Consider the following 21,803-nt stretch of genomic DNA (forward strand, 5'->3'; position numbering starts at 1 on the left):
CCTAGCCCTGTCAGTGGCCAGGCAATCACCCAACCTCGGCAAGGCCGGCCGGCCACCGGCGAGGCCGGGCGAGCACGCCGCTGCCGGCGAGGCTCGCCTAGCCCCGTCGCTGGCCAGTGCAGCCTCACCCAACCCCGACGAGGCCGGCTTGGCCACCCGCCGAGGCCGGGCGAGCATCGCCTAGCCGCCGACGAGGCTCAATCGACGAGGGCCGACAACGCCCGGTGAGGTCGCGGCCCTAGTCTAGCCGGGCTGCCAATCCGACGATCGGCCACAAGAAGAAGGAGAAGAATAGGAGAAAAAGGAAAAAAAAGGAAAAAAAGTAAAAAAGGAAAAAAAGTAAAAAATTATTTAAAAATTAAAATAAATTGATTTGGAAATTAATGAGCACGGTACCAAACGCAATTCTATTCCGAATAAAAATTTTAAACAAGATACCAAACGGCTTAAAATACTTAGAATCGGTTCAGAACAAAATAAAAAATTATTTATGATCGAATCTACTCCCGGGAACAGAATCGTTACCAAACACGCCTTTAGACTTCGCATATGCCCTATACTCATTGATCTTTTATCACTATCAAGAAATGCTAAGCAATGTTAGACATATGGAGAACTTTTTACTCACATGATGTGTCAAAACTTTAAGGGACTTTTTGGGAAAAAAGAAGAAGTGACAGACAATAATTATATTGTTTAATTGCCAAAAGGGAACAATGGCACATTCTCATTTTGATTTTGCGAAAACATATGACAAAATATTCCTTAATAAATTATCTTTTATGCTAGTTCTGAAAATTTCTAAGAATTATTGGTAAATTTTATGTCAAAACTTTAGTGACTAGGAAACTGCCATTTAAATACCACAAAGAGGAAAAGAAAAGTGACATGAGGAAGTTGTCTCACACCCCTAGCATTAACCACCCAATTATTTTATGTCACTTTGGATTCAAGTAATTTTTCGTAGAATGTCATTTTACATCCGCAGTTAGTTCACACTAATTGGGTGTACGTGAGAAATTAGAATTGCTTACCAAGAGGATTATAAGTTAATTTGTGATAGAACATATTAGTTCATCTTAAATGTGAACTTCAAGGGCATTATGATCCCTATGCATAAGTAAATAATACATTCACATATAGTTCACAAATTTTTATACGCCATTTCATTTATAATTGCATTATAAAGTGCAACATCTTTTTTTTAGTTAGTCTATGACATAAATTGCTCGCCCAATCTATTATCCTAAGATAATGGTTAACCCTACTTAGTATTTGCTTCAAATTTGAATCTAATCCTCATTCTTGAATCAATTGTAGAGTCAATTTGATTCATGATCTCACAAAATTAGAAATCAACTTTGAGGGTAAATTTCAAATTATTGATTTGAAACTTGCCTACTCCAGAACCAATCGCATCTAATACAAATTAATGTTCCCTAAATGCGAGGTCTCTAAGGTTGTCATCGCTTATTAGAGTAAAGCATGTACCCAATTTTATAGAGAGGCGCTCTTATAAATATACCAAGAAATGTTAAGCAGTTATCTTAACGATAACACTGCCCATGTCCCACTCTTCATGACAGAAAGAGATACATTAATTTTTTTTTTAATATTAATGTAATAATTGGATTTATTTATGTAATTATATCATTAAATTATATATTTACGATTCAAATGAGGTTTCTCGTTGAAAAGCACGAGGAAAGTACTCAAATGATTATGAAGTCATTTTATATGCCGTTTTAGTATCCTTGTGGCTATAAAAAAAAAACTACACAATATATAAAAAAGTTTTTCCCAAATCAAAAGAAATTTGAATAAGTAAAAGAAAGAGATAAAACTGCCATGTGAAACCTAAGGACATATTTGGATATCGAGAATGAAATCATCTGAAATGGGAATGGAAGCCGCATCCCCTTTCTTGACATCGTTTGATAAACTGCGATGTATGCGGAATGAAAATGGAATACGGGGAAATAAATTGCCACAATCCTGCCATTTTCATTGCCACGTGACATGAGAAATAGCGAGAATCAATGGAGATGAGTAAATAAAAAAAAATGGATGCATACAAGCATATAATTAATTAAGCCCGAGACTTGGTAACTATTCTATAGAATAAATTCCGATGCATCACCAAATGCAATAATTGCTAAAATTACTTCTCATTTCGATCCTTTGCCTTATTTTATTTTTAACCAAATGAAAAAAAAAAAAAAACTTGAGGGTGAGTTGGATCGGACAATAATGTGGGCTTGGGCCGGATATTGGGACCCGGCCCGCTCCCAGCCCGCACGAATCTCTATCGTCTTCCCCTGGAGTCTCTCGTTCTCCAAAGGCCATTCCTTCATAAGCTGCACGCTGCAAAATGTACCGCTGGGGCTCAGCCATGGATAGCTCGAGCTTGAGATGAACGTATACAGAGAGGCACGCCAACCCCCCCTCGTGACATCTTCTTCTCAGCTCGCGAAAACCCATTTCACGGAGAGGGAGAATGAACGGCGTCTACGGCCTCATGCAGCAATGGCAGCTGCTGCCTTCTTCCAAGTTCCTGCTGAGGAATTCAAAGCACTTACACGGTACGCGCGGACGCGCGGACCCTCTCTCCGTCTCTCTGTCTCCGGCGCTGTTGTGCCGTTCTTTTGCCCGTTTCGCTTCCTGGGTTGTTGTTGTTGTTGTTGTTGTTTTTGTTCGGTTCCCTCTTTATTGGAAGAATGAGGTTGTTCTTTAGTATTCATGTGAAGAATGCGAGTTCTTGATCCTCGAGCTGGTTCCGAGTGCAGGGAAATATCTGTCACGTCGTGGCTGTGTCTATCCTATCGCGTGCTTTTGCAAGAGCTTGCAAACGAACGCTTATGAGGTCGTGAAGGGAAGCTATCTCCCCACCACCCAAACTGCACAAAATCTGAAGTCCAAGGTACCTCCTGACTTATTTCGTGATGTAATCATGGGAAGTAGCTGTCGGAGGTGAAGGGGCTAGGCGAGGCGCTTCTTATTTGTATCTTTTGTATTAACAATTTATGCATTGTGTCGAATCCGAGTATGACATTGATGCTTATTAGGGGAACTGGGATTGCTGAATTGTTGCGATTATGGTAGAAGGATACACGGACAAGAGTGAGGGCAATTCTGAAACCTAACAATGATCCAGAGATTAAGGCAGAGTTGAATTTGCTAGGCATTATAAAAATGATTTCAGAGGGGAAGAGTTCTTATTGCTGCTCTGCACCAAGTAGGATTTACCCTGAGTGAATGGACTGATTTTTGTCATTGTGCACGAGTAAATGAAGAATAATCAGTAGGTTAGGGTACACGTAGAGTTGGGATCCCTAAGACTTGGACCCTTATGCTAAGCTCATGTGTTGCGGATGCCTCTAGTTACTAGGTGGAAGGTTCTCAGCCATTTTCTTCCTTGGATTATGATACCCTCTTTCAAGGAATCATGGGAAGACCAAATGATGGCTTGGTCCTTCCTCTTGCTAGGCTAACTGATCATTTTGGATCATCAGACCCAGCATGGGATCTGATAATATATAGGTCTAGCCACTGAAAATTCTTTAATTCTGATTTCGGATGATCAATGCGTCTTTGGCATTCTGCTTGTTATTCTGTTGCTAAGTCGCAGAATAGTATGTCAAAATGTGGTCCTGACTTTGGTCTGGTGTTGATAGTTGTATAAAAGTCGAGTCTGCCATTTTGTGATTCAGCATTTTCTAAGGCTAATTTTAACTAGGATTCTTTGAAACTTCCTCCATAATAGATGTTTTATGCTATGTTTTTGTGTTCCTACTCTATTGAACCACATTGAAATCCACTAACTGCATAAGTACAGTGCCCTTTCTAGCACATATGCTGAGAAAAGAAAGCATTGCCAAGAGCCAAGAAGATAAAATGACTCATTTTTACATTTACTTGTAAGATGGACAAACCAAATTCTTTAATTGGCTAATAACAGGCTTCACTATGCAGGATTTTAGGCTTATGTTTATTAAATTTGAATTTGACCTTGCTTTCTTTTCTTTGCCAGAACAACTGCAAAGCTGCAAATATGAACACTTTGAGATCCCTGCACCCCAACTTCCAGTTGCTTGAGTCTCTAATAATTTTATAGAGGGATCATATGAGCTTAAGTACATTATTGCATTACTAACATTAAGCTCTCTGGCATTTGATACTGGTGCTTTTGGATTAAATAAATGAGTCGGTTTGGTTTTAGTGAATACTTGGGTTGTGCTGGTTGGATTGCTGTATGTGTTAATTTTCCTTTGCAGTGGGATTTTAGTGATTCTCTCCATTAAGTAGTTTTGGTTTCTTTATTTTACTTCTAAATGTCTTCTCTTAATAGTAGACCTTTTTTTTTTTCTTTTTTTTTTTTTTTGGGGGGGTGTTGGGGACTTCCATCATTCTATTCCGTTCTTGTGCTAATGTTTTCTACCGCTGCGCTTCGTTCTTTATGTCCATCGGTTAATGCTTTCCTTTATTTTTTTTTTAAATAAACTATCATTTGATACCCTATGTTAATTTCACCATTTCTCTGGTTATCGTGTTAGGGTGAAGTGTCCATTGAAAATGAAAATGTTGGTGCTTTTCAAAAGTTACCAATGGTGATGCCTTCAGTTGACATTCTCTATTCATCTCTCAGGAAGGCAAAGAAAATAGCACCTACAAAAGGTACTGAATCAGGACATTCTGTTTAGATCAAGTAGAAAGTTTTAGCCTCTTCTAATGTGCATGCAATTAAATTGACAGCTAACACGTATGAATTCATCTATATCAATAGGTATCACAAATGTTGCAAAAAGGGAAAGGAACAAGGGTGCAAAACAACTTGATGCACTTATGAAAGTAAGCTTGCCATTATTTTTCTATCTTGAGCATTTAATATGTGAATGAAGCCATTGTTGTCTTGTGTGACCAAGTTTTCTCACTGCTATGATATTGCCATTGTCTACATCTACAGGAGTTGGCGGCTCCCTTAAGAGACTATGTGGATAATTTTCCTAAGAAAAAATATTTGCACCCGTACGAAAGATCACTAGTTGAACTGACCCTTGGAGATGGAAATTATGAAGAGGTAGTTCTTGATTAAAGTAATTTGTACCTTCTTATACTTACCAGAGGACTAGCAGTATTTTTTTGAATAATCTCTCAATGTGTACAGAACACCTAGTTTTCTTTTTTCCTTGGTGATATTGGGGTAAGCACTATTCTATCTTAATTAGTGTAGTGCTGTTGAAGAATATTTTCACATAAGATGACTGCTTAATGTCATTGTCAAACATTTAATATGAGTATGCACATTTCTATGAATTGTTTCTCACTACCTCTCTTCTCCATCATTCTGCTCTTTCACTCGCCTTAGCAATACAAGAATGAATGGTTCAACTTCTTCATTTTCATTTGCTGGGATGTAGTTGTGCTGGGTTCTTCACAGGCTCACTTTTCCCTTCTTATCTTTTACATTCATTGTAAAATCTATAATCAGAGACTTAAACAAGTGGGACTTCACAACAGTGCTATATGCATTCAAAATAGAATATCACATGATATAGATGATGTGGATGCTTACAATGTTACTGAAGTTCTCTTCTAGGGGCTTGGGATTGTCAGTCTCATGACCACACACTTTCTGTGGCAGGTATTGATGAAAGTAGATACTTTGAGGAAGAAGGTGATATCTGTGGGTAAAGAACATGCTTCTCTCTGTGCTAAGGTAAATATCTAATTTTAGATTTAGTATCCTTCAGTAATGATATAGTTGCATTCTACACCTTTGGTTGGCAACTGACTGTTATTGTAGCTATTCCTTTTACCTGATGAAATTGATGCAAGAATTATGTATTTCATCCTTCTCTTGTCATGATTTATCTGCTTTCAGTTCTGCAAATAGTAGTGAAATTGCTATGGTTGCGTTCAGTATATGTCACCTGACTTGATGTGAACTGTATAGTCCTTGTCCAAGAGAGAAGCAGAGGAAAGGTTGAATCAGGGTAAAGAAAAACTTGAAGAAATCTTTCATCACGAAGGGAAGGCTATCGACGAGTTGTTGGACATTGCAAAGGTGCTTTGCATTTTGAAGATACTATTTTCTTTCTTACATCAACCTCCTACAGATTTTTCTACCAGGGCCATCACATTCAGTAACTTGACAACTTTCAATAAGATGACCTTCGGCACATGTTTGGTTTTGTATGCCTGGCTCTGTTATAGGATCCTGGTTTATGCATGCGCTATATCCACTTGATGTAAAAGTTACGGAGTCGAGGGTATTTCTATACAGGTATTTTTTGATTTGCTGATTGGGGAGGTATTGAGTGACTGTAGATATCATTTCTCCATGTACCATTCTGTTCTTTCCTCTTTATAATTTTTTGTCAGCCTTTTTCTATTGTTCATTGGTGTTTCGATTTTACTTCTACTGAAGAGTTCTTAACTTACCAAGAGACTGATATAAAATGAATATTTCCAGATCTCTTAGTATAAAATGCCCACAAGGTCTGTTGGTGCTGGTTATTGGTAAACTTTAGCAACAGCTCTTTTTAAGTTTTATGGAAATGCTGGGGATAATTGTTAATTGCACCAATAAAGCCTGTGTGCACGTGTTTGATGGATTATGTTGATTCAAGGAAATTTGAACTGACAACCTCCAGCTTGATTTCCGAAACCTTTGGTGAAATTATACATTATGTTGTATGTGAAAAATAGAGTCTAATAGTTCTGTCATGGTCTTAGACTTAGCTGTACTCATTAGTCCATTCCGGGGGGCTCCTTTATGCATGAAGATTTTCAGCTTATAGATCTTTTATTAGTTGTTTAATAGAGGACTACTTAAGATCTCCGATTATGAATACTTTTGCAGACATTGAGGGCAATGCCAGTAGTTGATCTTAAAACCCCAACCCTTTGTCTTGTTGGAGCTCCGAATGTGGGAAAGTCCTCTTTGGTCCGTATACTCTCAACAGGAAAGCCTGAGGTACATTCAATATGTTAGCTTTGCAGAGATATCCTTTATTTATTCAGTGTGACAATTTTGTCAGACAGATTAGTATATGCCTCTTTATATGTATGGTTTGGTTATTTTGGTTTGGATTTTGTGAGACCATTATCGTTCTCTCTTATTTTTGCATGGGAATCTTCTTGCACTCCCATCAGCATCCTCTTTAGTGTGACTGTGCAAATGCTCATCCTGAGGAGAATAGGGTAGTCCAAGGTGTTCTTGTACTGTTTCCCTATTGTCTACTTTGGTGATGGTGCACTATGTTCATAAATGTGGATGTTCTAGCATGCATATCTATTGATCTTGATTGGAAATATATGCATTTCAATCATTGAGCCCTTCCATCGGATACTTGTCTACATCATAACTAGAAGTATATTGAAAATAAAAGGGAACCTTAAATTGTGCATCCTTTGTTAAGTATTTGCATCTGAATCTGATTTGACTTTACTGGATATTAATGTCAAGAAATTATTGCTTGCTCATTGATGTTTGTTGAGGCTAAGTGATCACTTCTTCTCTTTGCTTAGATCTGCAACTACCCCTTCACCACACGAGGAATTCTTATGGGTCACATTGCTTTAAACTACCAACGTTTTCAGGTCCAGTCCCTTAACTTGACTACCTTTTTCTGTCTTTGATAAGCCCTTCACTTGACTACCTGTGGTTGCTCTACTTTATCACAGTGGAGTGGTAACTAGGGTTTCTTTTTCTCCTGGGAGCCGGAGATGGAGGAGCGAGTATCTGTTTTGCTTGTGCTATATAATACTGGGGGGAAATTTTTACCTTGACTTCTTTTTGGTGGTTCTGATGTTTTTCTGGTAGCTTTATCTTTATTAGTGTCTACTATCTGTTGTAGTTTTCCATTCTTTTCTTGCTTCAGACTGTAAAACATCAAATTTTGTTCAAAGATGTATTACCATAGTTTTCTAATCTGGCACACTGAAAGCGGGTTTATGGACAATATTTCACCATACAGATTTACCTTTTTCACATGGAAGATCATATGAGAATGATTAGAGATGTAAAATATGGCTTCTTGTTAAATATTTCATACTTTAAGGCGAGGAAATTTGGGACAGTTAAAATGGACTATTGGCTGCACAAACGATTCTTCTGATAGCAAATGAAAGTTTGGCTACTTTTGCCTTGCTGCTGTGTCTTTAACTAATTTGTTGGAAGATCATGGGATGAAAATGGTGAGGGATATCCTTTACCAAAAAAATGGTGAGGGATATGAAAACAGGTTTTTCTTTTTTCTTGATTGTGGCCTCCAATCCTTAAGTTGAGGAAACTTTGGGTGACAGCCAGGAGCTGCAAATCTTGAAGCTGCTCTATTATTAGTTAGACGATGTTAAGGCAGGAGTTCTGTGTTGTTTTATTGTCATCTCCAAGATTGGACATGTTGGTGGGTTATGGATTGCTTGGAATTTATTAAGTCAATTGCTCAGGTCCAAATCATGCTCAATTCATTTTCATGCTGTATTGATGATTGTTTGGAATTGATTGCAGGTGACAGACACCCCTGGTTTGCTAAGGAGACATGATGGTGAGTCACTTGGAATAAGCAATGTAACATTGTCAATGTGGATATGCCAAATGTAAAAAAAAGAGGCTAAATCGATGGTTTTGCCTTGTCTAAGCAAGCTGTTGATAGTCGAACAAAAAATCTTAAGCTTTCTAGGATGACATAGGACACAAATTCACCAAAAGATGTGGCTTTTTCTGGCAGAATAACATGTTTTTTTTTCAGCGTAGTTCAAATAGCTAGAGTTGAACCCTTGGTTCCATGTAGAGGATCAGCTTTCTTCTTATTTCATGCATCCACCTAAAAGGAAACTTTTCTATGTGCTTACAGTTGTCTTATGTCGATCTGCAGAAAACAGGAATAATTTGGAGAAGTTAACACTTGCTGTGCTATCACATTTGCCAACAGCAATACTCTATGTGCATGATCTCTCTGGAGAATGTGGAATGTCGGCTTCAGATCAGGTATCTCTGTCATGATTGTAAATAAACAAAAATATACATACCTCCACACAAACACACACATACATAGCTGTCAAATTTTATTAGATCCAAATCCTGTCCCATGACCTTCCACAAGAGGTGATGAAGTCTTTAATTCCTGTTGCTTTTATCTTTAACCTCTTTTCAAACACATTTTGCTATATTTATTTCCTATTCTTGTTTTTCATCCATATTTGCTAATGTTAACATTTTCATTCTGGCTGTGGAGTAGGACAGTTGGGAGTGATTTATTTCTTTTCCTAGAAGTCAGTTGGAAGTCATTTACTTACAACTAGGGTGCAATCGAGCGGAGTCGAGTTGTTAATATTAGATACTTGAACTTGTTTTTCAATTTGAAAACTCGAAGCTCAATCTAGTATCTACTTCCCTACTCAAGCTTCACTTGATACCAAACTCAGATAGTCAAGTATTCAACGTGATTGCTGTCAAATGAAATGGACTTCCAAGAAGTGTGCTTTCTCCAGTGTTGCATTGGCCAGTTGTGGACTTTCAAGAAGTTTGCTTAATTATTTTAATAAATGTTCAAATCTTATGGAATGAGGTGGAAGTCGCGTTCAAGGATGTTGATCCAATTTCAAGTTCTTCTGTTTTGGTGGAATGTCAATCAACCTGTTGATAAATGCAAAAGTAGGACCTACTTTCTTCTTTCTCCATTTATCTACAGAAAATCTTGGGCAAGCATGTTGGAACAGAGAGAAGAAGCCTTTAAGCAAGAGTATAGCAGCAATCAAATGAAGAAAAATTATAGAGCTGAGAATATCAGGAAAACTACTTCATGAAAGGGGAAAAAATCGTAAATCTGAAGTTTTCACAATGCAAAACTGCCTAGTTGTGTATGTAGAAGTCATTGAATTATTTAAAAGAAAAGGTAGAGAATATCCAAATATCAAACAATGAACTAGCTGAGAATCTGTAGAAAACTTGAACATCAGCTTGAGGATAATTGAATGCTTGACTATCTGAAATGTGAGAAGAACTCCTTGTTGGAAAATATCCCTTGGAGGATGTTTTTTTTGGTAAGGTCCCTTGGAGGATGTTGACGATGACAAAACCCATAAAACACATAGCTTTCAGACATAAATGAGTTGTGTGTGTGTGCATGATATACATTTGCAGAAGCAAAAAGTTTAGAACCAAAGTTTTATAGAACCAAAACGAATGTGTGCTTCAACATGTTGCTATATGTTTATCACAACAAATATACCAGCAAATGCATTCATCCAACGATTTTAAAACATACTCCCCCTTGCTAGATGCTTGTCCCCCATTTGGTCACATGACTAATATTGAAACACAAAACACATTCAAGATAAGAACATAGCATTGGAGAGAAACGTATAAAGGAAACCTCCACTTTATTTAGTATAAAAGTCAAGCAAGGCAAATATTTAGCAGTTGTACATGAAGACAAAAGGTTTGCTCCTAGACTAAGGTGGATGGGTTAAGCAAAAGGCATTAGGAATTCAATTTTCCGGTGGAAGATAAACCTGATGCCGTGAGCTCGCTCTTGCCTATGGTTCCTTTGAAAGCCCAGAACAAGCTCCTTGAGTTGATTGTTCATAAGAGTGAATTGAGAGCTAAAGCCCTTCTGATAAGCTTCTACATCTGTTTTGCTTGATAAGCAAAAGGCATTCATTTGTTTGCCCTGCTCATATGAAGTTCCTGTAGGTACCAATATCAGCTTCCACCTTTTGCAAGATCTTCTACATGGCATGTTCCTCACGAATCACTAGATGAAATCAAGAGCATTCCTGGAAAAATCAAAGGGGTTATGGAAAACATGATGGAACTACTGGGAATATTTTATGAGAGGTTGAAAGCTGTTGAAAAATTCACAGTGGACAATCCTGACGCTGCCAAAAAGTGGAAGCTGGTGTTGGTACCTACGGAAACTTGACTACAAGGAGAGCAAACAGGCGAACAATTATAATTAGATCTTTTGCTTTGAGTTGACCACATGAACTGTCAACTCCAGGAACTCCTTCCTATGGCGAGGCGGTATTTGTGCTTTTGGCTAGTCAATTAGAATTCAGCCTGATTGAGTTGCTAGAGCTGAGAGAGGACGTAGGCACAAAGTTATGAACTTCTATAAACTGAGCACGCAATTTCTCTTTCCCTGAATTTTTTAATTTTTGCTGTTTATATTCCTTGTTCACCTGCGGGTCCAAAACCAATTTTTTTTTTTAAAAGGGGTTTGTTCTACAAAATCAGTTTCAGTACCCCGCTCCCAAACTTGGTGGTCATCAGAGGGCCTAACACGCCTTGTCAGAGTCACAGTGGAGATGGAGTATGAATGGGGGAAATGTTCAACTCTAACTCTGGGATGCATAGGGTTTGTTCCTCTAAATGGGAAATTGATGGGGTTCTCAAGGTGGAATACTCATGACCCCAAGTTAGAGAGGATGCCCTGTCTAGTTGAACACTTTTAGTGACCAAAATGGAAAATTCATGAAAGAGAGGAACTGCATTGTCTTTTCTTTTTCTTTTTTTCTTTTTTTTTGGTGAAATTGGAAAATAGATTTAGGGTGGAGGTTTTACTTTGAGTATTTTGTTTGATAGACATTTAGAGGATAGAATGGTGAAACCTTAAAATGTACACTTTAGAAGATAAATTGCTCGATTAAGCTCGTGAGGTGCATGGGTCGAGTATTTTTGGGATTAGATTTGGCTCGACAAGATACTTGACTTAAACTTGAGTTCGAAATAAATTGGGCCAAGCTTGGGTGAACTATGATTTTTGAAAACAATTGTGCAACTATGTTATTAGCATGAAAATTATCCCATTCTTTGCAAATTCTTTTTACTGGGAGAAATGTTGTTTGTTGAAACTACATTGTTTGCATTTTAAACGTGTCTACTATGTAGGCAAGGTTATGGAGGGAAACGTGTAGTTATTTCTCACAGTTGACAGTGTCATAGAAAAATTATTTTTTTTTTTCACAATCTTTGTTCATGTATATATATATTCGATCGACATAAAATAGTGCCTGTATTCATTTCTCTCAGTTCCAAGAAAACTAGGTCTTGAGCACTGAAAATTGAAATCCTTGTCTTTTTCACTTATATGAAATATTGAGCTTTGTTTGTGCTGCTGTTCCAAATTATTCCTCACACCACATTTCTGCAAAGATTTGGTTTGTGCCAAATTCAGTTGAAACAGGAGCTTCGCTTTCCCTATGCGCACCTTTCCACTTTTTAAAGTTTGCAGCATGCTTCCTTATCTCCTGGCTATTAAATAAGTTTGCACGCACTGGATTTTGTATTCTGCAGTACTCGATCTACAAAGAAATCAAGGAACGGTTCAATGATCATCTCTGGCTTGATGTTATATCCAAGAGTGATCTGTTGCAAGAGTCCCCTGTTGTATTTGTTTCTGAAGATACAACAGTTGATGACGATGAGATGGTCCAGTACAGGAAAGAAGGACCTGATGGAGCAATTCATGTGTCTGTGAAGAGTGAACGAGGGCTCAATGAGGTTAGTAACCTTTCCTTTTAGGCCATATACTAACCTTACTTCTCTATTTTGAACTTAATATATGTTAATTTACACTTGATGCGTGTATTTAAGCTGCATAGGTCTGCAGCAGTATCTTATGTTTGAATTGCTTGTTGATTTGAAGGTCTGTCTTGGATAATTTGAGGAATGATCAATCATTTTCCGTGTCTTTATGGTGCTTGTGATTTGTGAGTTGCGTTGCCTTCTTATGATTTGTTAGATTCTTCAACTTGACCTCATGTCTCCATTCTGCAGCTAAAGCGAAGTGTTCACAAGCTGCTAGTTGCTCAGATAGACAGGATTAAAAACGAAACAAGCGTCACATGTCCAGAAAATCTCACATAAAGGTTCTCTCAGGTTCATCCTATGGCAAATCAGTCAAAGTGAGGGTTGCATATGTTAGAGGCTTTCTTAGTCTTTACCTCTTGGTGGGTTCCAATGAAAGCAAGCGGCGATTCATGAACTGGTCAACTGTTTTACTTGGGTTTGCCACAATCTGTCCGAGATCACCCTTTGGTTCACTAACAATGCTCATGCAGGAGAACCGTCCAACACTATCTGCTTCAGTGACCCTTCTCAAGGCCATATTATTCGTGACCCTTCTCATGGTCCCTGATGAAATTCAGTTCATTGCAGGTTTGAATTCTACTTCAATTTTTGCCTTAGAAGAAAAATCCTCACTAATCCTTTGATCAATCGTGGAGGCATCTATACTTGCCATCGCTTTTGGATACAACTCAATCTATGTATTCTGTACGGTAGCTATGGTTGTGTTGTAGCTCTGGTGCGCTAGAGCCATGGTCAGCTGGCGCTGCAATATAAAATTTTGTAGCTTATATGTTTGGCAATATATATTTTATAGCTGCAGCACCTCAAAACTGAGTGAAGTAACTTCCTAAAAGCCGTTTTAAGGTAGAACTGAAGGTACCCTAGCTATTAGGAGTATGTCGAAGATCTTATAAATGCGAGCACATCCCTTTACAGAGCTGAAGCTGTTGTAGGAACAATGTACCGAACATTCTTTTGGTACAACTTTCCTCATTATGATCGATTTTTGGCTTTTAAAAATATAGTTTTGGCTCCTCTTTGGATCCTTTTCCCCTTCACATTATTTTGGCTCATCCCTATTGAGAGTAAATCGTGTCATTTCAAAATAAGGGTGGGCAGTTTCATATAGGGTTGTACCTTGTTTTGGACCAAAGCAGTGAGGGTGTGCAAATCACTCAGAACTGGGAACCACCTAGACTAGCCTAGACTAGCCGATTATGGGTGGCTCCCTGGGAACCGCTTGACCGATGGGCCGCCACGCAAACCCCTGCGTGTCGCTAGCGGGGAAACCACCACCCTGACGCCACGCTTAAGTCACCACACAGCGCTTCAGCCTCCTTGCTTCGCAGGGGTTTCAAACCTTGGCCTCCTCGGTGGAGGACAAATGATCTACCATCCACGCTGCAACAGTCGATGGTGGAGCACCGATGTTGTTCCGAGTTCCATAAAATTGGAATTGGTGACTGGCGATGGACGGATCAGACCATACTGATATTGAAAGTCTCTGATTAGCTTAAAGCCCAAGTGAGCCACGCAAGAAGCCCATTCGAAAGAGAAATAAGTTGAGCTTAGAGAAAGTAAAAGCCCACAACAAAAGGAAGGCCCATGCCCTATAAAAGAAGGCCCTCTCTCTCTCTCTCTCTCTCTCTCACGTCTGCAAACGTAAAGCAAAATGGAGCGCTTCAACGCAGCAAATTGAATTGAATCGAACACCGTGAAGACGACACCAGAACAGAATCTACTTTCTCTCTAACCATACATAAGCATCTGTTTCGTTCAGCTGGACGAGAAATTTGAGAGCACATACACTCTGTAAAAAAAAAAAATCCTCTCTTTACATTGTTTTTGTTGGACTGGACTGCCTGGGTATTGGACCCACTCTAGGACCACATGGTCTGACTCTTAGTTTCTGGATAAGATTGGATTTGATTGGAAATCGATCAACCCTACCAAGCAGTGTCAAGTCCATGGGCCCTAGTGGGCTATGCCATTTTTTTTTAAGGTGAGTAACCTTAGTTATTTCCTACAAATCAACAACAAATTTTTTTTATTATTTCCATCTAAACCTTTTTTTGTTTACAAGACTAGGAAGGACAGAGATTAATCAATCTATTCCAGCTTTAAATTTAGCCTTCTCAGCCACACGGAATGAAGTATCATGTGGATCACATCGAACGGCTTCGCCGGCCGATGCAACTCAAAGTGCCTTGTAACTTTGACCACTCTTTTTTGCAATTTCACGTACTTTTGATTTGGGATCGCTTGCAAAATCGTCTTGATATCTTTTATCTTCTTAACTGGAATCTGAATTGAGAATTTACTCCAGTTGAGAACATCACTGAATGGCAACCAATAATCGTCCTTGATTATCACAGGAACGCATCCTGCGTAAATCGATTCCACGATCCTCGGGCTTGCTACTTCGAACCCGCTAGGGCATAAGCAGAACTTGCTCTTCCCCATCAATTGAGTGTAGTGCTGGCCCTTAGGAAGATACTCGTGTACTTGGACGTCAGCATCTTTGTCCTTCCAATGCTCGAGCAAGAGTTCACGGATGAAGCCGTGCGCTCCCCCCGCGAAGAAGGCGAGGATTGTGCGGTTGCTAGGATCTAGCCCTAAGCGAGGAGGGCCGAGTTTCCCACGAGTTAAGTAGACATCCGCCATGGAGACATCTATTTCTGGTCTGAATCCTTCTGAAGTGTTGGCATTGCAGAGGACTCTGATGAAGTTCTTGAAGAGCTCACGGTTGGCTGATGAGATATCTGGACCCTTCAGGAATAACGATCAATTCAAGAGAAGAAGATATGAACATGTTGCTGAGAGTCAAATTGCGAATGGTGGCAATTGAGAAAAGATCCACAAAGGGTGATCGATATTCGATTCCAGTAATTTAATGAATGATAGGCGATAAATGAAATGTCATCACCTATGTTTCCTCCTTTTGACTCTCTTAACAGAAAAATTAAAACAAAAAAATAGTGAAATATGAATATTATATTCATACACCCAAAACACAACTACTCACAACAAATTCACGAAAATATATAAATCTCTTGTATTTTCTGTATGGTGACTAATTTTTTCCACCCAATCACTAAAATAAGTATAACAAGTGAAAGAAAATAGCTTAGAAATCAGCAGTAGAAAGATTGAGTTACATTTCCTGGTACAAGAAAAAGAAGAAGTACATACAAGCAAGACTTTTACGCGAAGATTGGTTGATTAGTCATTTTTGCTTGAAGCGGTTCAATTCAAAAGATCAACCAGAGTTTTCACTATGGTTTCCATGCGTTACCATAACAGATGATTGAGCAAAAATTAGTGGATGGTTAGGAACGCCAAAATACATAAAGGATTGGTAATGGAGATTTTTTATGTAAATTATCCAAAGGGAATTTTTTACATAACATAAAAAGAATAAAAGGACTTTTGATCTTCAAATATCTCAAAACTTTGAACAGCAGCTATCTAACGCAGGACCTCACGGTGAGTTTACAAGAGATTCCTTTTAATAATAACCTTGACCAGAACGAAACTGATTTTGATATCCTTGGCAAAGCCATAGAAAATAAAAACCTCTTTCTTAAAGGATTTACTGCTATGAAGATCTGTGCATCCTCTTTTAATATATTGCCCATGCCAGGTACAATGAACCGACCAAAAAAAAAAAACGCCGGATACAATATCGTATAAATTCCAAAATTTAATGCTCTATGCTCTCATCGACCCTTCTAACTTCAAGGGCTATTTTAAATCCATCTTTAAACTCAAGAGATGGTGTTTAGAGCTTCGACAGGTCATGTACATATTAATTCTCTATCACCCTATTTGCCTAAAATTTCGGATTGGAATTATATGATAGCAATGAAGCTAAATTCAATAAGAATTTCCATATCTAGTAATGCCGCATATATGCAATATATTTAGAATTTTCAAAACATTGAATGGCACAAGTATGATCTTACTTACCCAGTCATGACAAGATGCCATGAAATGATCAGCACCACCGCTACGATTCCAATACCTATACCTATTTGCTACGACGCTAACGTAATCACCCGCGAATCTCTGCAATCTCTCGCGTGAGTAGTCGCTCATGGAGAGGATCGGCGTGTACACGTAGTTGATGACGTTGGCCACACTGAAAGGGAGGAAGAAGGCGTGCGCCTCGTCAGGACGGCGAGCCCTGAACGGGTTCTGCTTGTCCTCCATCTCGTCGATGAACTGGCCTTCGATGCCGTATAGGCCTCTCATCGGTCCATAGTGGACCAAAGGCTGGTCTCCTTCTCTGTATGTCCATATCTTGAATCTCTTCATCATCTCTATGTGGCTTCTGTCCCAGTAATCCAGAAATAAGGTAAGAAAAGCTCTGTGTTAGGCATGCATGCATGCACTTAACATAAATCATGAAGATTAATATATACTCAAACCGTTTATAAAATAAGATCTGTGTTCTCTAAGGGAACTCGAGAGGGTGTTAAGACTTTTAACTGATGAAAGGCGTAATGGTTCCTATACACATTTCCTCTGGGTATGAAGGTCTCTTCCTTGTTGGAAACATAGCTCCAGGACCGAATGGCTTTCCGAATCGCCGCACGGGCTTGAGCCAGATCGTCTTCGATTCTATCTAAACTACTCTTCTTCTACATGCGCCAGAAAAACTTCACTCGTTAACCCACAAACATTAAAATAGACATTGTAAAGTGGTAATATGAAATAGATTACACAATGATACACATGACGGTACTCACTTTGATACGGCTGGTATTATGTCTCAAACTGCTTTTATACATGGAGTTCGAGAGAAGCTCATTAACTGCAGACGACGATGGTCTAATTTTGAGGCTGTTGTAAGAAAAAGAGAGGTCGGAAACAGGATTATCGTGATTTCCATTGAACGGAGTGTAATAGAGAAAGACAAGAAGAAGGATGAGACTAATTGCTGGAATTAGAAGGAACTGTGAATAAGGGAAGTTCACGGATGACATCTTCTTGAACATGAACATGAGAAGGTATGCCTGCAGAGAGCTATATATACAAATACTGAAATAACTAATTAAGCAAGCTTGACACTTACGTTATCTCCTCCACTTTTTTGCAGCGAAAAATGCTCTAGGTAGACTTTTTCTGTTTGAATTTCGACTGCAACTTGAAGACGTCACTTCCGTTAATGGAGCGAGGGTGGCCCCACTCAGTTTAGCAGTTTGCCTATCACCTATCTAAAAATCGTTCATGCAGTATGTATTTAGGCAGAAAATTCATATAATTGTCGATCCTTCTGTGTCTCGGGCTAGAATAGATTTGTGAATATCACGTAAATTATCAATCTCTTTTAGAAACCTGATTAAATTTAATTAGTCCATTCTAAAAAGAAGTTGAAAGCGGCAAGGGATATATGCTGACGACATTACTAAAAAGGATAACGAGAATGGTTCCTTAAGGCACGCTTCTGCTAAGATCAATGCAGATGCTGCCTACCAATGTTCACGAGAAAAAGAAAAATGAGAAGGATATTGCTTAACGGCTGAGACGAAATTAGATATATCACTTGTAACTTCTACAATCATAATGAACATACATTTTGACCAAAGCAGAAAGCCTGAAATAAGTCGCAGGGACTTAACAGTAGCATGGAAATGTGTTATAAGGTGTATTTTCATAAACTCGGTATTGTACATTTTGCAATAGCAATGGCGATTTTCAGCTTGCCATGGGAAGACTCTTAGATAGTATGGAGCTTATGCATTTATGCCATTTCAAAATCGCAGTAAACGGATCATGCCTGGATTTAATTTATGTATACGTAATCCAAACTATTAAATCGGTCAATGTCAAGATGATCAACCCTTTATTCCACATCCAACAATTCATCTATCTTACGTTCCTACCCTTTCCATGATCTTTCACGATTTAACAGGTCCTTCAAACACTTCATTGACCGAGTCCTGTTTAAACTGAACCAAGCTTGTTTCTGTCAATTGCCATTAATGTTCGCATAGTTCAATCCCTTCTCCCACGCAAGAAGAAGAACTTGGCCTTTGTACTGCATATCCAAGTCGGCTTGATAATGGTGTGACCTGCCATAGTTTCTCAATAAGAATAGATGGAGCCAAAAGATTTTTTTTCCCCATATGCATGCACCTTTAAAATGTAATTTCTTTAAGAATATCTTATGCATGCCAAGAAGTAGAAATGCTTTCTTTAACTCCCACAAATGATCCAGAAGCATACAAAAATTGGATTAACCTCAACAAATTACAAAAAGGAAAAAAAGGTATAAGGAATGAGAAAATTGTCTAAAAAGTTATAAATTTATTATACGGCGGCCAACTCGATTCTCAACATTTTAGTTGTGCCAATTTTATTCTAGGTCTTTTAACTATTTGCCAATTTAATGATAAATCTTTTATTTATATATTGGTAGAATTTGTATGTTTATTGGTAGAAATATATAGGGATCATATTGTCATAAGCACCATATTCGGGTATTCATTTTCACTTCGCTTGCCTTAGGTGGAGTCATCTTTAAACTTATCTTACGTGCTGCGATAAAAATTCATCCCTTGACACTATGGAGCATGGCTATTGACCCCACCAATAAGGTTGCCTTATACGTCTTTTATTATGCTACGCTACACTTGCTAAGTATATTTTATTGTAAGAAATGCTCGACTTCCAAAGCGTTGAATACATATTCGGGCCATTGCAAACTGTCATATTTCTTTTTTAACCTCTCAAAAAATTTGTGCCCTAAGGGCGCTTTTTAGCAACGAGAAAGGGTTAGCTTCTGCGGGACAACGGCATTAACGCTGTCACCACGACAAGAGGCATGTTTCTTATTGTGCGGTTATGCAATCAAATCCTCTCTTGCACCGCTTTCTAAGTTTGACAATAGGGCCTTTGCCTTTTTCCACCCTCGGTGCATGGTCCCCTACAATGAGCACCTTCGAAACCCTTATTACCATATCCATCTAGAAGAATATTTCGAATCTCTAAATTTCATGATTTTACTATTCAATTACAATTTTAAACCAGCAAATCAGCCCAAAATACAAGAAAAGAACTTAAACCAGCACGCATGCATGGATGGATCGTCTTCATATCCATCCACAAGTCAAGGTCTTCGTCAAGTGTGCAATTAAAATCTGAAGAAGTCCAGGTCTTCTGGGGTTTGGCGTGTTTTGCTGGCATCATTAGATCATAGCTACACGATACAATAGACAGGTTCCTGGTCAAGAACTCGAAGTCTTTTGGGGGATTCATGTCTGTTGATTGGCGCACCAATACGCGTTACAATGGTTCCTGGGAAATCATACTCTCGGGGGACTTTTGTTGGTGATATTTGGCCCAAAAAAGTTTCTAACTCATCGTGAAGGAAGTTCCATAAAGCAATTTTCCACCTTTATGTTTTCTTTTTTTGACTAACATGCCTTCAACATATGATGTTGACGACAACAATCGATTTTGTCCTTTATCATGTATGGTTATACTTTGTCTCCTTGTCTGATGTGGTTCGTGAGCACGAGTAAATAATAATAGTTGATATGCTAAAATTGAATTACAAAATTTCCATACTTAATGATTTGGCTAAGGGAAAAGTGTTAAAAAATCATAAACCTTTTGCATTTGTGCCAATTTAGTTATAAACTTCTTTTTTTGTGCCAATTAAGTCTTAAATATTTTTACGTTGTGCCAATTCAGTTATTTCTAGCCAATTTTGGCCTGATTTTGTTGAAGGCTATATATACAAAAACAGAAGTAATTGATTCAAGTAATTTTGACACGTTTTCTTCTCCACTTTCCTGATTATACACTCTCTGTTGTGTTTGTATACTTTTTGCAGCGAAAGAGGGTCAAGTTAGACGCATCCTGTTTGACTTTCTCCTATCTAAAGGGTCAAGTATGTATTTAGACAGAGAGTTCATATAATTGTCGATCGAGCTGTGTCTCATGCTGGAAAAGATCTGTGAATATCATTTAAATAATCGATCTGTTTTAAAAAATTGATTAAATTTGATGAATGCATTCTAAAAAGAAGTTGAAAGCAGCAAGGGATATTTGCTGAAGACATTGATAAGAAGGACTAATGAGCATGGTTCCTTAAGGCAAGCTCCTACTAAGATTAATGCAGATGCAGCCTACCAATGTTTACGAGGAAAAAAAATGGAAAGGATATTAATTAATAGCCGAGATGAAATAAATAAATTACTCGTAACTCGTCAATTATAATCAACATTGGCATAAAAAAATATTTGTTGTGAGGTAATTTTTCATAAACTTGGTATCCTACATTTTGGGATAGCAATGGCGATTCCCAGCCTGCCATGGGAAGACACTTAAATAACGTGGAGCTAATTCCTTCATGCTGTTTCAAAATCGTTTATAGAATAGACATGGTTAGTGAACGGATCTACATATACATAATTCGAACTATTAAATAGGTCAGTGTCAGGATGATTAGCCCTTTATTCTACATCCAATGTTTTGTTCCGCATTCAACATTTCATCTAGATTACTTTCTTTCTCTTTTAATGATCTTTCACGATTGAACAGGTCCTTCAAAGACTTCATCAACCGAGTCCTATTTAAACCCAGCCAAGCTTGTTTCTGTCGATTGTCATTAATGGTCGAATAGTTCAAACCCTCCCCACACGCACGAAGAAGAAACTTGGCCTTTGTACTGCTCCAAGTCGAGTCAATAACGATGTCACCAGCCATAGTATCTCAATCGGGATAGACGGAGTCCATCTTCTAATGATGAAGAACTCAATAATGACGAAGAACTTTGGCCTTTGGTCTGTGAAAATTATCCCAAAAGTCCTAATTCCATTACACATTTACCAATTTAGTCATAAATTTCTAATCATACCAATTAAATCCTAAATATTTTCATATTTTGCCAACTAAGTCCATTTGACCAATTTTTGCCAAAAATCACTGACGTGGACATCGGTAGTTCTACGTGGCACAACCAGCTATGACATAGACAATTTTTAATAAAAAATTAATATTTATTCCCTAAATGTTTATCTTTTTTTTTTTTCCTTTTTTTCTTCTCTTTTCTTCTTTTTCATTTTTCTTATATTTTTCTTCTTTCTTTTTCCTTTTTCTTTCCACTAGCCATCGTTGCACCTTGTCATTGACTAGTGAAAGTCGCCGGCCTCAGGCAAGGGTTGCCTTGGTTGGGGAGGGAGGAAGGGAGGAGGAAAGGGTTGTGCTCATCGGC

At 38.3% G+C, this 21,803-nt stretch overlaps 2 protein-coding genes across 3 annotated transcripts; one reads left to right on the plus strand and one right to left on the minus strand.

Annotated features, from left to right (window-relative positions):
* Positions 1 to 2,373: 2,373 nt before the first annotated feature.
* LOC104445412 (nucleolar GTP-binding protein 1) lies at positions 2,374 to 13,407 on the plus strand. 2 transcript variants are annotated; one of them, XM_010059303.3, is made up of 13 exons: positions 2,377 to 2,582; positions 2,787 to 2,920; positions 4,554 to 4,674; positions 4,784 to 4,848; positions 4,964 to 5,077; positions 5,642 to 5,716; positions 5,954 to 6,064; positions 6,863 to 6,976; positions 7,531 to 7,602; positions 8,513 to 8,549; positions 8,880 to 8,992; positions 12,302 to 12,508; positions 12,785 to 13,407. In XM_010059303.3, exons 1-13 carry the CDS (start codon positions 2,498 to 2,500, stop codon positions 12,872 to 12,874), a joined length of 1,338 nt encoding a protein of 445 aa, XP_010057605.2. In that variant the 5' UTR covers positions 2,377 to 2,497; the 3' UTR covers positions 12,875 to 13,407. The 2 variants fall into 2 exon arrangements, with proteins under 2 accessions (XP_039155025.1, XP_010057605.2); XM_039299091.1 differs by lacking the exons at positions 12,302 to 12,508; positions 12,785 to 13,407 and adding an exon at positions 10,700 to 10,968 and having other exon boundaries at positions 2,374 to 2,582.
* A 1,279-nt stretch (positions 13,408 to 14,686) lies between these two features.
* On the minus strand, positions 14,687 to 16,910 carry LOC104447351 (probable glycosyltransferase At3g42180). The gene is made up of 2 exons (XM_018873888.2): positions 16,547 to 16,910; positions 14,687 to 15,346 (listed from the first exon to the last, which is right to left on the minus strand). The coding sequence occupies exons 1-2, from the start codon at positions 16,895 to 16,897 to the stop codon at positions 14,687 to 14,689; spliced, it is 1,011 nt and encodes a 336-aa protein (XP_018729433.2). The 5' UTR covers positions 16,898 to 16,910.
* Positions 16,911 to 21,803: the final 4,893 nt, after the last annotated feature.

This window comes from Eucalyptus grandis, chromosome 8, assembly GCF_016545825.1.
Source record: "Eucalyptus grandis isolate ANBG69807.140 chromosome 8, ASM1654582v1, whole genome shotgun sequence".
Lineage (NCBI taxonomy): Eukaryota > Viridiplantae > Streptophyta > Magnoliopsida > Myrtales > Myrtaceae > Eucalyptus > Eucalyptus grandis.